Source organism: Sprattus sprattus (genome assembly GCF_963457725.1).
Source record: "Sprattus sprattus genome assembly, chromosome: 2".
In the NCBI taxonomy this organism is placed as follows: Eukaryota; Metazoa; Chordata; class Actinopteri; order Clupeiformes; family Clupeidae; genus Sprattus; species Sprattus sprattus.
The window spans coordinates 68,609,349-68,624,348 of NC_137921.1; the positions used below are offsets into that span (position 1 = coordinate 68,609,349).

A 15,000-nucleotide genomic window follows, 5' to 3' on the forward strand; every position below is an offset into this window, starting at 1 on the left:
CGACTCTATGAAGCACATCCTAAAGGACTGTACATGGCATATAATGCATTATGGATGTGCTCTCTTTGCTCAAGTGATCATTGTGTTAGGAAACTGTGAAACTCTTCTTTTTTTATTTTAAGATTTGTATTGTGCTTTTTTTATGCCTTTAATTGATAGGTAAGTGAAGAGTGGGACAGGAAATGAGAGGGAGAGGGAGTGGTCGAGGCTACTGTGTGAGCTACAGTGCCCCCCCGGACACTGTGAAACTCTTATTGGTTATTTGATCTCCTGTACATCTGATTAGTCCGTTGTGCTGTGCACACACACACACGAGAGAGGTGGGAAGGTTACCAGGGCAACTCACCTGCACCACACAACCCAGACGGCCTGCGTCCTGTGTGCATCCAATCCCGCTTCATCCTCTGGAGTAAGCGCAGCGCCGTCATTGAAACCTCGTGGGTCTTCTCCCCAAACTCCAGCATGTGTGCGAATCGGGGAATGTACAGACAAGGGTCTGCAGGAAGGGAAAAAAAAAAAAAAAAAAAAAACAAGGATATGAGATCGTCATGTGAACACACACACAGGTGATACTTCAGCCGCATCTGAGGTCTCTTTGTGTGGCTTTGAGGACTTCCAGCAGTGGTGTTTCAGGTGAGGTGTCTGAGTAATGAACGATGTTAAAGATTAAAAGCGCAGGCGCTAGGCCGTAGCAATTCTGGGTGTCTGTACAGAACTGTGCCCTTTCACTACATTTACATTTACATTTACATTTAGTCATTTAGCAGACGCTTTTGTCCAAAGCGACGTACAAGGGAGAGAACAATCAAGCTAAGAGCATTAAAAACCTAGTGTAACAATAAATACTGCTTATAAAACGACATAGAAAGAATAAAAAAAGAAGTGCGGGCCTGTTGCTGCTTAAGTGCAGGTTGAGCCAAGGTGCCAGTTTAGGAAGAGAGGTGCTCTTTGAAGAGTTGAGTGGTACATAATGTTCACTAAACTGAAGTCTGTGACTTCACCAAGAGAAAAATCTGGAGCAGGGCTCCTCTGTTGGGAACCTTGTGAGCGGCTCGGACAGTTCCGCACCGTGGGTGCCGCGGCCAAAATCGCTCGCCCCCTGCCACTGCCACTGCCACCTACTTCCGAGTCCTTGGGCGAAAAACTCTTGACTAAAAAAAAGTGTCAACATTATGCACCACTGCCCCATCAGGCAGGGAAATGAGTTCATCTATGCCCTGAATGAATAAATAAACAAACAAACAAATACATAAATAAACAGATAAACAAACTAATTCTCAGTGACAATCCTATTCACAGAGAGGGGCTCTGGGGAACCCACCTGAGCATCCGTGATACGTCAAGTTGTCTTTTCACGCCATTTGGTGCTAAGCTGACACAGAGTGATCAAATTCACTCAATGGCGTTGAGCGTCACATGGCCCATGTTTTTGTGAATGCCGTGAGAAAGAATGCAAGGGCCTGGCTCATTTAAGGAAATTGAATTTCCACATGTGATTCCCCGAGATGCTCCAGTGCTGTAGCACTCAAAATAGAAATTGATTTCTGAGACTCTGATTCACGCCAGCCATGGGTGTTATCTGATTTGTATGTGTGTCAGTGGGTGTGTGTGTGCGTGTGCAAGTGTGTGTGCCTTGTGTCAAAGTTTGATTAAATAGTTGATGAATGTCAGGAGGTGGAGAGGGAGTGGGTTCAAACAATCACGGCACACTGTGAGTTTCCCAGGCAGCCCAGGTGCCAATCGAGATCCTACCCTGATCCAACCCAGTAAGGGGACACAACTCAGACACGAACTAGCGTTTCAGAAAACTACACCAATCTCCGGACTACATTATACACATTCCTCTTTGAACAACACTGTACATTAATCAGAGACGTTGTCTGAATGAATGGGCTCCATTGTCCTCAGAAATAAGTGCGTACATTTAAAATGTTTCCTTTCTTCAACGTGTCCTTGTTGGTAACTGGATGCACTGACGAAGACCCTGAGCTCCAAAATGGAATAACTCTGAGAGAGATGCTGTCTTTTATTCGTGTCTACCTGAGCAAAAACAAATGCATATTGTTACATTAAACCACCCCTACAGTGTATTAAAATTCTTTTGATATGCAAATCACAAACTGCTGATATTCATAAAGACTGTGGCCTACAGAAACCTGCAGTCTCTTTCTTCGGGTCTATTCTCAATGCTTCACTTCTTCTCTGTATCATGTCTTGGGTGGGTGGAGAAAGCATCATTTCTCCAACGGTAGAAGAGTATATAAATGCAAGACAGCCCTGTCCGATGGGTTTCGTCTCTCAAATGAGGTTTGCTCCTAAGCCCTGGGTGATATTGGTCAGGATGACACAGATCCTCAGTTCATGCTTGTGTGAGAGACCTACCTTGAAGGACCGGCCACTGAACAGTAGCCTGTAGATGGTAGGTTTAGTTGTGTGGTGATTAATGCACGGTGTATCCCAGATGATACAGTCTACTATACTGAACTGGTGTGCAGACAAACGGTTTATTATTTGTATCTATTTTTTGTTCTCAATGGGTTATGCCGTGGCTTATTGCAGCGTTGCCTATTCTGACCTATTTACATAATTACATAATCGGTTTTCCAAATACAAGATCTAGATCTAATCCTTAAACTTTGCAGAAACAAATCTTTGACACATCAATATGTCACATAAATAACCCTGGTGAACTAAACTTTCTGTCCTCCTCACCCGGTGAGAGGTACAGTTGGCCACGAATATCTTATGCTGTGATGTATAATCCGCTTAATGCGAGTTGTCCGACCCTAAACCTTTCCAAACGATCCATTTTGTAACGCCGGGGCCCTCTATTGGAAAGCCGGGAAACCGGTCTTGTAACAGGACACAGCAAGCCCAACCCCCTCCCTCATACCAGTCTCCGGATTTAACATGGCTCCTGGCTGCGATCGAGCGTCCAGAAATCAAACCTGTATGTTTCTCACACTCAGTTAGGCCTTCATCAGCGTCAAAAGGTAAAGATTTCAGCACTATAACCTCTTGCCTTTGCCGTCACTTTTGAATTATGTTGATTCCAATGCGATGGGTGATGTTACTTCGACTCTAGCAAATCCTGGTTCGGTGAAGAAGTCGTCCGCGGAGCCATTCAGCATGCTTGCTACTTTATCTCCGTTATAACGTACCGATTTTGCATTGACAACAATGCCTTCAGATATTTTGATACATCTGTGTGTGCTTCAGAATACAGTTAACGGTGAACAGGTTAAAATGCCGTCTGGATCTAAACCATCGCTGCAACGCTTGCACTTCGTTGCAGATGTTTACCCTGATGAACAAAATTAAAAACGGAGTCTGCTTGTCGAATGGCGAGACCTTAACTAGCACATTGATAATATTAAATCAACTGCAAAACAGTGGGCGAAGTCGTGCAATACTTGCGTTTACAAAATCAGTCGTTATAAATGGTTTATTGAAGTCAGAAACAATGGTTCAACCCCTACGAAAACTAACTTCGTGAGCTATCCTATGGCGTTTCTGCTAACTGAACGGCGTACACTCAGTTCATAAATGCTGATATTCATCACGGCAATTTATTACATGTAACACTGGTGATAGGATGCGCTTGGTGGAAACGCGTTTGAACTTAACCTTATTTCTAGTTTCTTTCCACCCGATTCCGTGGAAGTGGTGACGTGAACGTTTTTTGTCAACAATACGGCAAGGGTTAAACCACTGCCTGGATCAGTCCAGTGGAATATTATGGCGAGGGAGGGCAGGCAGTTCGGTTGTGGGAGGCGCCTCGAGGCAACTGACGTGAAAGGCATCTGTGTATCTGATTAGTCAACACAGAACAGGGCGTCCGCTTGCTATATACAAAACCAACGCTTCAGTAAATTGATACGAAATACATCGGACCCGTTGAACGAGGATGGTTCACGTTCACACAGGATGACAGCAGTGTGATTTTCAGCACGGATATCTCCAGTTTATTATTGTTATTTGCGACAGCGCAGAACGAGAAATTGTAGTCAGTAGTCAGAACATTGCTCTGGGAATTAAAAGGATGTTCCGCTGGTAGGCTACATTTGGTTGGCGATGAGGAGCCTCGGAGAAAATCGGATTCGTATCCAGAAAGGATGCTATGAAAACGGAGACATAGGCCTACTAATCGTTTTGGAATAATTCAAAAGGATAAATGGTGCTCTGTGCATTTGTCCGGGGTTAGTAGATGCTTTGGTCTATGGTTGAAAGCTTAACATCCTCACCAATGCGGGAAGGAGCAGTTTATGCGTATGTATATTTACGAGAGGATTTTACATTAAGTTGAAATATCCTACATCAGCCCGACAAGCCGATCTATTTGACGAACTTTTTGGATATATTTGCTGATGCCAGCAGCTCCAGATTGCCTGTATGGCCGGATCATGAAGTTTCTGACGTTTTTCCTTTTACTTCCAGAGACCCTAAAAAGAACTAGAAAGAGTGGTAAACAGTCGGGAAAGCTGCCAGTATGCTATGAGATCGTGACTTTGTCCTTGAAGAAGAAGATGGCTGCAGAACTGTATCCTGCAAGCTTAAACACCAACCTCCCGAACAGTAACGGCACCGCAGTGACTGCTGCCAGTAAGAAGACTATAGTTCAAGTGACCGAGACGGTAACCACACCGACCACCACCACCGCTCAACAGAATATCACCAACAACAACGTCGAGACAGCACGCTGGCAGGCAACTCACCCCACACTGCGAGAAAGGTAAATGTTGATTTATTTCTGAAATTGCGTTGACTTAACCGATTCCAAATGAGCAAAGATGCCAATTCTATTTTTAATTCTATTTATATTTTCAGGAATGCTTTGATGTTCAACAACGAGCTCATGGCAGATGTTCATTTTATTGTTGGTCCTCTTGGTGAATCACAGCGAGTTCCAGCGCACAAGGTGAGCGCATCCTCTCCGTTTTCCTGACTATCCCCCGTTGGGGCTTCGGAAAACAGAAACCTTTGCTAACCCCCTCATGTGTTTCCTCTTGTAATTTCAGTATGTTTTGGCGGTGGGCAGCTCTGTTTTCGGTGCCATGTTCTTTGGCGACCTGGCCGAGGGGGAAGCCGAAATCCACATCCCAGATGTGGAGCCTGCTGCTTTTTTAATCCTGTTAAAGTAAGTTACTCATCTCTTCTTGGCCCAGATATCAGGCTACTGCAAGCACAGTGGATGTTCTTCTTGTAAACAAGCCAAAAATACTATCACTGTAATATGACGATAGACAAACACGCTTAAGTATGTTCAGTTATCAGCACTTCAGGTGACCGCATTACTGCTTTTATACGTATCATTTATCTATGGTATGGCATTTATATCTATGGTATGGCATTTATATCTATTTATATCTATGGTATGTCTTCTGTAGGTACATGTACAGTGATGAGATTGACCTGGATGCGGACACCGTGCTGGCCACTCTGTACGCCGCCAAAAAGTATATAGTGCCTGCCCTGGCCAAGGCCTGCGTCACCTTCCTGGAGACGAGCCTGGAGGCCAAGAACGCCTGCGTGCTGCTGTCCCAGAGCCGCCTGTTCGAGGAGCCCGAGCTGACGCAGCGGTGCTGGGAGGTCATCGACGCCCAGGCCGAGCTGTCCCTGCTTTCGGAGGGCTTCTGCGAGATCGACCTGCCGACGTTGGAGATCATCCTGCAGCGCGAGACGCTGAACACGCGCGAGGCCGTGGTCTTCCAGGCCGTGCTGGAGTGGGCGGTGGCGGAGTGCAAGCGCCAGGGGCTGGGCCCGACCTCCCGCAACAAGAGGGCGGTGCTGGGCAAGGCCCTGTACCTGGTGCGCATCCCCACCATGACCCTGGAGGAGTTCGCCGACGGCGCCGCGCAGTCGGACGTGCTGACGCTCGAGGAGACGCACGACGTCTTCCTGTGGTACACGGCGGCCACCAAGCCCAAGCTGGAGTTCCCGCTGGTGCAGCGGAAAGGGTTGGCCCCGCAACGGTGCCACCGCTTCCAGTCGTCGGCGTACCGCAGCAACCAGTGGCGCTACCGCGGGCGCTGCGACAGCATCCAGTTCGCCGTGGACAAGCGCATCTTCATCGCCGGCCTGGGCCTTTACGGCTCGAGTGGAGGCAAGGCCGAGTATAGCGTCAAGATCGAACTCAAGCGCCAGGGCCTGGTCCTGGCGCAGAACCTGACCAAGTTCGTGTCGGACGGGTCCAGCAGCACCTTCACGGTGTGGTTCGAGCACCCGGTCCAGGTGGAACAGGACACCTTCTACACGGTCAGCGCCGTGCTGGATGGGAGCGAGCTCAGCTACTTTGGACAGGAGGGCATGACGGAGGTGCAGTTAGGGAAAGTGACTATCCAGTTCCAGTGCTCCTCGGACAGTACCAACGGGACGGGCGTGCAGGGGGGCCAGATTCCAGAACTAATCTTCTATGCGTGAGAAGGGGGTGGGTGCGAGAAGTGGCAGGCCGATATTCATTCAAAAGTGCATTCCAGCCCTGAAATATTGCGTAATGTGGGACCTGTGGGGGTTCCTGCCTTCTTTTACAATGTAGCAGTGGAAGACCATTTCCGGGAAGTTGTTTAGTCTGTTGAAAGACTGCTGTCTTGACAATGTTTTGAGTGAAGGAGTGTGCTTCAGTTTTATTTATTTAAAAAATAAGTATATATTTCACTTAATTATTGATGCTGCATCATGCAGACTTTATATATATAAATATATATATATATATACAGACAAGAGATAGATGTAATACACTTCTAGTGGGTAACAACCACTAGTGTGTTGTGTTTTGTACATAAGTTGGGGACTGACTTGTTTACAGCTTGAGGCTGATTGACAGTTGAAATGTCATGTATTAGTGCGCAGCTTCACAAACTGCAGATCATAAAAGGTTTTTTTTCTGACTCAAACTGAGTTATCTTGCAAATGGTTCTTTCTTGACAAATAGTGTGACCGAACAACTGGTACTTTTGCTGACCGCACCACATCTGCCATTGAAAAACAGTGAAACCAGCCAACACTATATGGTAATGAACACAGTATCCCAACCCATATATAATAGTTTGCTTCATGATGGTCTAACTGGATGTAACCAAAATGTCCAGGATACAAAGCTGTAACCTTTTCATTCTGGTTTTGCCATTGGTTAAAGCTATTCCTATCTACCAACCCTCCCTCATAACGTTGATTTGATGTAAGGCAGAAGATGGATTGATTTGATGTCTGGCAGAAGTCAGACAACATAGTGGGGAGGAGGTATGATTTGTGAACTCCACTGAAAGAGTTTTTTTTACTAATTATGACATTTTAATGACTTCCTGGTATAGCAGCCTCTAGTGTCACTGGAGATGTCTGTTTGAAAAGAGTAGCAGCAGCAGCAGCAGCAGCAGCAGCAAAAATGCTGCAGTGTTGCAGGCTGCCTTCTGATGTCTGCTTCCTTAGCCAACACAAAGCACCTGGCAGGCAGCCTGTGAAGGAAGGCAGCTGAGAGGAGGAAGTCACTGCGGAAGGAAAGGAAACCTCCTCATCTGTCCCCCTAGCGGGATTAACCGTCACGAAAAGTGCCCAATCATATAACAATACCAATAAAATATCACTATGGTGTTCATGTCAAAAATATTTACTGGGTGACATAGTACTACTGAGGGAGGCAACAGATTTGTTCACTGTCTCTGGGAAAATGCAGTGAGGGAGAGTTTATATAAGGCAGTGTCTTCTGGGTGGGCTGACACTGACTGCACCTTACAATACGTTCTGTGTTTATACATTGAGGTCTAAATTGCTAAAATGAGTGGGTACTGTTAAGCTTGCTAATGCAGCTTTAAGGTTTTGTTGACAACATATAAAGAAGCTCCCCTGAATGTGATCTATAGAAAACATAGATTTGTCTCAGGCCCAGACAAATATAAACAAACGCTTTAAAAAAACACCTAAAGAAACACTCCAGACGGTTACCGAGGGTGAATAGGAGTACTGCGTTATGCTTAAAAAAAAAACACGTGATTACATTGTTGCAGGTCTCTGGGCCGTTTCATTACTTTGACATGTTTGAGTGAGATAAATGACACTGCTTGAGTGACTTGCCGTACCTTTTCCAGCACCAAGGTCAAGATAGGCAAAGCCAATTACAGTTACTACGGCTGGAGCGGAAAATGAATGGGATGACATGGAGGTGAGACTTACCGACGGCAGGAGCGTTGATGCAGAGCTCTCTAGCCAGCAGCAGGAAGGTCTTCCCCAAGATGTACACATTCACCTACATAATAGCGGACAGAGACGGCGGTCAGGGTTATGAGAGCAGAAAATACCAGCAGGCCAAACTACCTTTTAAAACTTTTCAAAATGAACAACTTCTGGCCAGAGTGTCAAGGGTAAAGGAGGTCCCTGAGTTCTTAATTTTCTGCCATGAAAACATCTCATATATTCACCACCACCCACTATCCCTGGACTATTGATTTTTGAAGCAAAGCATTAAAAATAGTAGTCAAGTGGAGGTCACTCTCCATAAAACACTGTCCCTCAGAGCCTGCTGAGTCACCTCTGACCCCTCCCTGTCCGTCTCCTTGACTTGACAGCAATTAGGCCCCCTAATGGAAAACTGGGGTCATGACCTTAGCACCAGGGATCCACTCTGACGGAGGGGGTGCTTATAAGTGACAGGCATGGGGGGGAGTGCTGTCGGCCGTGGGGGTGTGGTTGCACTTGCGTGGATTCGTGGCATATTTTTCTCATCTCGGCTCCACCTTGGGCTGCCCACCCCCCTAACCCGCCCTTACTAATACCAGACGGGGTTGAGTAGGCCAGGCCTCACCCCTGACAGCTGGGGGACTAAAAATAAAGGCTGCACCAGCTGTGTCTCCCTAAAATGCCTCCCTCTGGAACCACCCATGTTCCACAGGAGAGGAGGAGAGCAAGAGGGAGGGAGAGAGAATGAGAGAGAGAGAGAGGGAGGGAGAGAGAGAGAGAGAGGGAGAGAGAGAGAGAGAGAGAGAGAGAGCAAGAGGGAGGGAGAGAGAGAGAGAGTCGAAGGCCATTGACCAAGGCCAACTGACTTTTATGATTTGTCTTCTCTCTCCTGTACTGTGGTGCCAAAATGCGAATTTTAACAAAAGTGTATTTGTAGCTAATCAAATCAGTCCACCCATGTAGACTGCATATTTGTCATGGCTGAATATGAATGGTGTATCTTCCTCGGCCTTTAAAAGGTGACACCTTGCAGTTAAAGAACTGTTACAGTACACAGAATACAATTTGGTTAACATGAACAGAAAGGTGACAAATTCTAAGCATGGTAAGTCATTTAACTACAGTTACTTCATTCACATTACATTTAGCTATGCCGTCATGGAAACACACATGTTGATAACCTCAGATGGGCAACACTGGCAGTTAAAGCAGCAATACTGAGTTCTATTCCAAAACTATTAAGCCAACTACCTAAAAGGAATGCAAAAACCTTTCAAACACCACCAACAGCCCAGCTGACCCTGATAGAAGCTTGCCAAAACACTAACTGATGTCTTTTGGCGGTAAAGCTGGCAATTTAATGCGTGTGAAAGCCTGGTACACAGAACTACATAGGGCATATCCTGCATGGCTGGCTAGTCTGTCCTTCACATGACCATATGCTATCTAAATTAATTTGAGGATGGTACCAAAACTAGTTGCCTATAAAACCATACCTCAAAACGTGTCAAATTGTTGCATAGTGTTACTTGATAATCACGGAGTCGACTCAACCAACAACTCGTATTCAAAAGTAAAGCTTGATGCTGCTGCCAAAAGCATAAAACAACAGAATGACTAAAAAAAACACCGTCATCTCAGCGTTAAATAATTAGGAGAGAATGTGGTAGGACACTAAAAACTATCCAGGAAGAGCAGCCTGTGTTTCTCCTACCATCTTGATTCACTATGCAATGTCTAACACTTCCTCCGAAATGGCAGAATGTGCTAGAGGGAATGTATTAAGTGTCTGGGATGATCTGAACGCCTCCCTGTACTACACATTCTAACAAGCTGCGTATTGATTCTCATATTACCCTCTGCTAAGGAGGCGTTTTACTGCTTTGTGAATGGTGTCTGGTGACTCAGAGGAAGGGTCAAGAGGCACACTGAATTAGCTCTGGTTCGTACTAATTAAAGTGTTAAATGCACACCAACCTGGAGGAGGTCACTTAGGTCCAGGAGCATGTCTGAGGGCCAGTTAAGGAACAAACAAAACAAGCAACAACAACAGCAAAAAATAAACACAATGAATAAGGAAACAGATTGTTTTACAGTGAGGAACGGGTTTAATTATTTCCATGGCATTCCCATCAGAGCCCCATCATAAAGGCCTCAGTAGGACACACACACACACAACCATCTGTCTCTACACACCTGACCAGTAATCACCTGACCGACGCATGTGTCTCCATGGCGATAAATGCAACTTATTAGCACGCTATGCTCACAGGGAGAGCTTAGCGCCTCTGAAAGAAAAAAAGGATGATCCCGTGTTTATCGGCAGATAACTCTGACAATCAGCCTCGGGGCAATCAGTCGCAGTTAATTAGCCCCGAGGATCTGCAGGAGTGAGTACGGGAACACCAGGCACTTCGGTCGTCACCGCCGCAGAGGGTATGTGTGTGTGTGTGTGTGAGTGGGGAGAAGAGGGTGTGGGTGTGTGTCTGTGTGTGAGAGGGGAGAAGGTGTGTGTGTGAGTGAGTGAGTGGGGAGGAGAGGGTGTAGGTGTGTGTGTGTGTGTGTGTGTGGGGAGGAGAGAGAGAGAGTGTGTATGTGTGTGTGGGGGGAGGGGAAGGGGATCAATCATGGCTTCGGCAAACAGCCACGCAGCTTCCTGTGCGGCATGTTAACTGAACGCTGCGGCTGCCGGTGAAGAGCAGAGGACAGGCGGACTACAATATCCTCCCACGCCAGGGCTGCCACACACACACACACACACACACACACACACACGTGCATACAGAGGACAGGCGGACTACAATATCCTCCCACGCCAGGGCTGCCACAGCCAGTCTGCCAGCCTGTGGATGTCGCTTAACAGCACCATATGACCTAGTGGGCTTGGAAGAGATTATAACATTGTATGTAACTAATTTAGACGTTACGTTATCTGAATGATATGTTATTGGTCAATGGGTTTCGTTGTATTGATTGATTTGGCGTCGATAAATCACTCTTGGGAACTGATCAAATGTACCAAGTATGGTGAAGGGTGTGTTCAAAAGCAGATGAATATCACTGTCCAAGTCTCATGTCCAATACATTGCCATGACTTTGCATTGATTGTACACTTTTCCAGTAAGGCAGCAGCGATAACACTTAACTAGTGTAGAGACCTGGTGTATACATAGTTATACCTTTTGTTCGAGCCAAAACTAGAGTGCAGAAAATCCGCATGAGCAGGTGAATGTTAAGTTCCTGAACATGGCCATGTCTGCCATTACTTCCCCCATAAACAAGTGAAGGAAAAGCTGTATGTTGAGTGTATCCAACTGCCTTCCTATCAAGCCAAAACCAGATTCTAGTTCTTGTGGAGCTGTAGTGTAAGTGTGACAGTCGCCAGGGGAGACAAGACAGAGAGGCGGTGCGGTGCGGCCTGGCGCGGTGCGGCCTGGAAGGAGACGATCCAGATGATGTTTATTATTTCACGACGCACCGGGCGACCCCCCACCTCAGAGCTGTCAAATTCTAAAAAAAACATTCCTGCGCGTGCTCACACTATCGCTGACAAACTGCTCCCCCGTGGCCCGGGGATTGCGGTGCGGTGCGGAGGAGGCTTGAACGTGGCGGCGACGACGTGGCCTCACCGACACGGCACCACGAGGAGAAAAAAAAAGAGTCGGGAGTGAGAGACGAGGAAGGAGAAGGAGTGGTGGTTTAGTGTCACGTCAGATGATTGATGGCATCTTCTCCGAACCTCGTCAGCCACTCGTCTTCTCTGACACCTACCTGCTTACTCCATTGGTTTCACTTCCAGGACTCAGATTTCAGGCCTGTATTGAGTTTCGGTAAAATTCATGTCGTGGCATCTTGGTGTCCCATGGTGCACCTGTGCAGCATTGTTCACTGCTGATTTTCCATTTGGGTTTTTTGAGAGGTGGCGAACGCAGAACATCTCGCCCACAGGCCCACAGACCCACACACACACACACACACACACACACACACACACACACACACACACACACACACACACACACACACACACACACACACACACACACACACACACACACACACACACACACACACAAACCCACACACACACACACTCTCCCACAGACCCGCCACTGCTATCCAATGAGAGCTACAGCGCTCTGCTCCATACGCCACTGATAGTCACACTTGCGAATGCTCATACAAATCCTTAAATGTAGATTTATGGGCTGGCTGTTGTGATAATTTCCTAAAATGTGATTTATTGTCTTAAAATTGATCAGCTACCAATACAATATAATTAATCTGGCAGTTTGTTGTTTAGAGAGGACTGCATCATTGAGATAATGTCACTTTTGTCACCAGGCCATGTGCTTAATATGGAACGTGTTAGAGAGCGTCTGGGATACTGACAAATATTTGGGGACTGCAGCAGTTAGAGTGGGATAAAAACCTTGCCTGAATGTAGATTTGACATACAAGTACATTTATATGTATTTATTTAACAGATGTTTAGCAGATGTTCCTCCAAAGTGACTTATGGTATATTTATCCTTTGTGACTTATGGTATTCATCCACAGGGGATTTAGTCTACAGGCACGTGTTCTTGGTATGAGTTCTCCTTTCCTCTCCCATATCTGTAACTACCCGCTGGAGTTGCCTATGGGTGCCCGGATGGATCACACATTGCCAAGGATACGGGGCGTGCCCTCTGTGCGACAGACCAGGTAAAGGCAGGCGGCGATGACGTGGGTCATCTTGCGCCCGCGCGTCAGGTGCTTGCTGACCACCATCTTGAAGAAGTTGAAGGCCGTGTCCAGGCAGTGTTGGTTCAGCTGCAGTTGGCTGCCCAGGTTGTGGATCTGCCGTTTCCCTAGAGACAACCAACCGCACACCATTAAGTAAACACACACAAACACACACACACACACACACAACCCTAAACACGAGACCCGCACACACACACAGTCTCTCTTAGGGACACAGACACAAGCCGAAAACACACCGAAACAGATCCTTAGACATACACTCACACCCACACACAAAAAAAAAACCACGCACACACAAAATACGTGCTGACAGACACACAAACACACACACACACACACGTACACACTCAGACACGTGTGCATGACTTCACACACAGGTGATTGGTTTTCCAGTAGCAAGTAGCGGTGATGTCATGAGAAAGCGGTCCCATGCAGACAGGCTCTTATCCAGTCCTGGAACAGCGTCCCAGACACACACACACACACACACACACACACACACACACACACACAGTCCTGGAACAGCGTCCCAGGCTCTCTGGCCTGCCAGACTCAGCTGTGTTGCTCCCCAGTGAGAGACCATCTGCAAACCCTTGCACTCGAACACACACACAGACACACACACACACACACACACACACACACACACACACACACACACACACACACACACACACACACACACACACACACACACACACACAGACACTCAAATACACACACACACACACACTCACACACACTCACAAACACACATACACACACTCACACACTAGGGGTTGCATGAGTGTGTAATTTAACAAATTGAGTACTTGGGAAGGCAGAGAGAGTGGGGTGGTGGAGTTTGTCCAGGTGGTGTCTTGCATCAATTCAGAGCCTATGCAGCTATGATGGGGCTGGTCTCAGCACATAGAGTAAAGCATGGAGTTAGAGCATAGAGCAAAGCATTCACTTTACGCAATGGTGAAGTGTGGATGATAAAGGCGAGATTTTAATGTAAGTTACAAACATTCTACAGAAGCAGAATAAATAGTTCCGTCCAACAAAGTGTTTTTTTTTTTTTCAATAAGTTTTATTTGTTTATTGTGTGTGTAATGCGGCTGTTTTTTTCTGTAAATTCGGTGAAACCTGGTCATCCTTGGTCAGCCCAACCGATTAAAAATGAAATTAGTCTAAATTAGTTTGCAGTAATTCTATTCTTTAAAATTTCATTTTATCAAAGAACTTCCAAACAATTGATTTATCCATTTCTGCTGCGGCCATCCTACCAAGGGCTCTTACTGGAAACTGAGTGTGCGCTAGATCTCGTATCTCGTGATTAATGACTCAATGGTAATGTAGAAACTCGAGAATTGATGTACCTGCTCGAGTCCCCGAACGCTGCTCTGCTAGAGTGCGCTGTGTAACTTCTCACTCACTCACACACACTCACTCACACACGCTCTCTCTCTCTCACACACACACACACACACACACACACACACACACACACACACACACACTAACACACACTAACTAGAGTCCCAATGTATATTGTGTGTGTGTTATCTAATAATCAGTGCTATTCAAATACTGTATATGAGCCTACACCAAAATATCATCAACTGGCTTATACTGCAGACTAGCACCCCCTTACACTGTACACAGCAGACTCAACTCAACTCAACTCAACTCAACTCAACTCAACTCAACTCAACTCAACTCAACTCAACTCAACTCAACTCAACTCAACTCAACTCAACTCAACTCAACTCAACTCAACTCAACTCAACTCAACTTAACCGAAGGCGGAAACCAAGGTAGGAGTGATTGTGTGGGCTGGCACCATCTCCCCAGGGTGCGCATTAGAGGCGTCTGTGGGAGTTGGCGCGTTGGTGTGCCGATGCCAAAAATAAACAGGCCGAAAACTAGAGAACGAGAGGGAAAATGAGAGAGAGGGAGAGCGGGGGAAAAAGCTATTAAGGGCGTAAATCCCTCTATTCTGGAGCCACTGTGTGCCTGCTCATTCTCTTGACACACACACACACACACACACACACACACACACACACACACACACACACACAGACAAACACACACACA

The 15,000-nt window shown here is 46.5% G+C and overlaps 2 protein-coding genes across 4 annotated transcripts in view; one reads left to right on the forward strand and one right to left on the reverse strand.

The window, feature by feature from the left end:
• Window positions 1-15,000, reverse strand: part of brf1b (BRF1 general transcription factor IIIB subunit b) — an 83,222-nt gene that overhangs the window by 52,734 nt on the left and 15,488 nt on the right. Inside the window, exons 4-7 of the mRNA XM_080831899.1 lie at window positions 12,849-13,022; window positions 10,147-10,178; window positions 8,167-8,239; window positions 347-496 (exon numbers count right to left, since the gene is read on the reverse strand). Of these exons, the coding sequence (XP_080688025.1) occupies window positions 347-496; window positions 8,167-8,239; window positions 10,147-10,178; window positions 12,849-13,022 (429 nt within the window). The remainder of the gene's footprint in view (window positions 1-346; window positions 497-8,166; window positions 8,240-10,146; window positions 10,179-12,848; window positions 13,023-15,000) is intronic.
• On the forward strand, window positions 2,913-6,880 carry btbd6b (BTB (POZ) domain containing 6b). Of its 3 annotated transcripts, none has more exons than XM_080857595.1 (5): window positions 2,913-2,993; window positions 4,438-4,732; window positions 4,828-4,918; window positions 5,019-5,137; window positions 5,388-6,880. In XM_080857595.1, the coding sequence occupies exons 2-5, from the start codon at window positions 4,527-4,529 to the stop codon at window positions 6,418-6,420; spliced, it is 1,449 nt and encodes a 482-aa protein (XP_080713721.1). In that variant the 5' UTR covers window positions 2,913-2,993; window positions 4,438-4,526; the 3' UTR covers window positions 6,421-6,880. The 3 variants fall into 3 exon arrangements, with proteins under 3 accessions (XP_080713721.1, XP_080713720.1, XP_080713719.1); XM_080857594.1 differs by lacking the exon at window positions 2,913-2,993 and adding an exon at window positions 3,791-4,199; XM_080857593.1 differs by lacking the exon at window positions 2,913-2,993 and having other exon boundaries at window positions 3,791-4,732.

Bases quoted from the DNA above. Each gene is read 5' to 3' on its own strand.
- btbd6b (XM_080857593.1), top strand. From the start codon at position 4,368: ATGCCAGCAGCTCCAGATTGCCTGTATGGCCGGATCATGAAGTTTCTG. The intron at 4,733-4,827 runs GTAAATGTTGAT...TTATATTTTCAG, and splicing joins CACCCCACACTGCGAGAAAG to GAATGCTTTGATGTTCAACA. The intron at 5,138-5,387 runs GTAAGTTACTCA...TGTCTTCTGTAG, and splicing joins GCTTTTTTAATCCTGTTAAA to GTACATGTACAGTGATGAGA.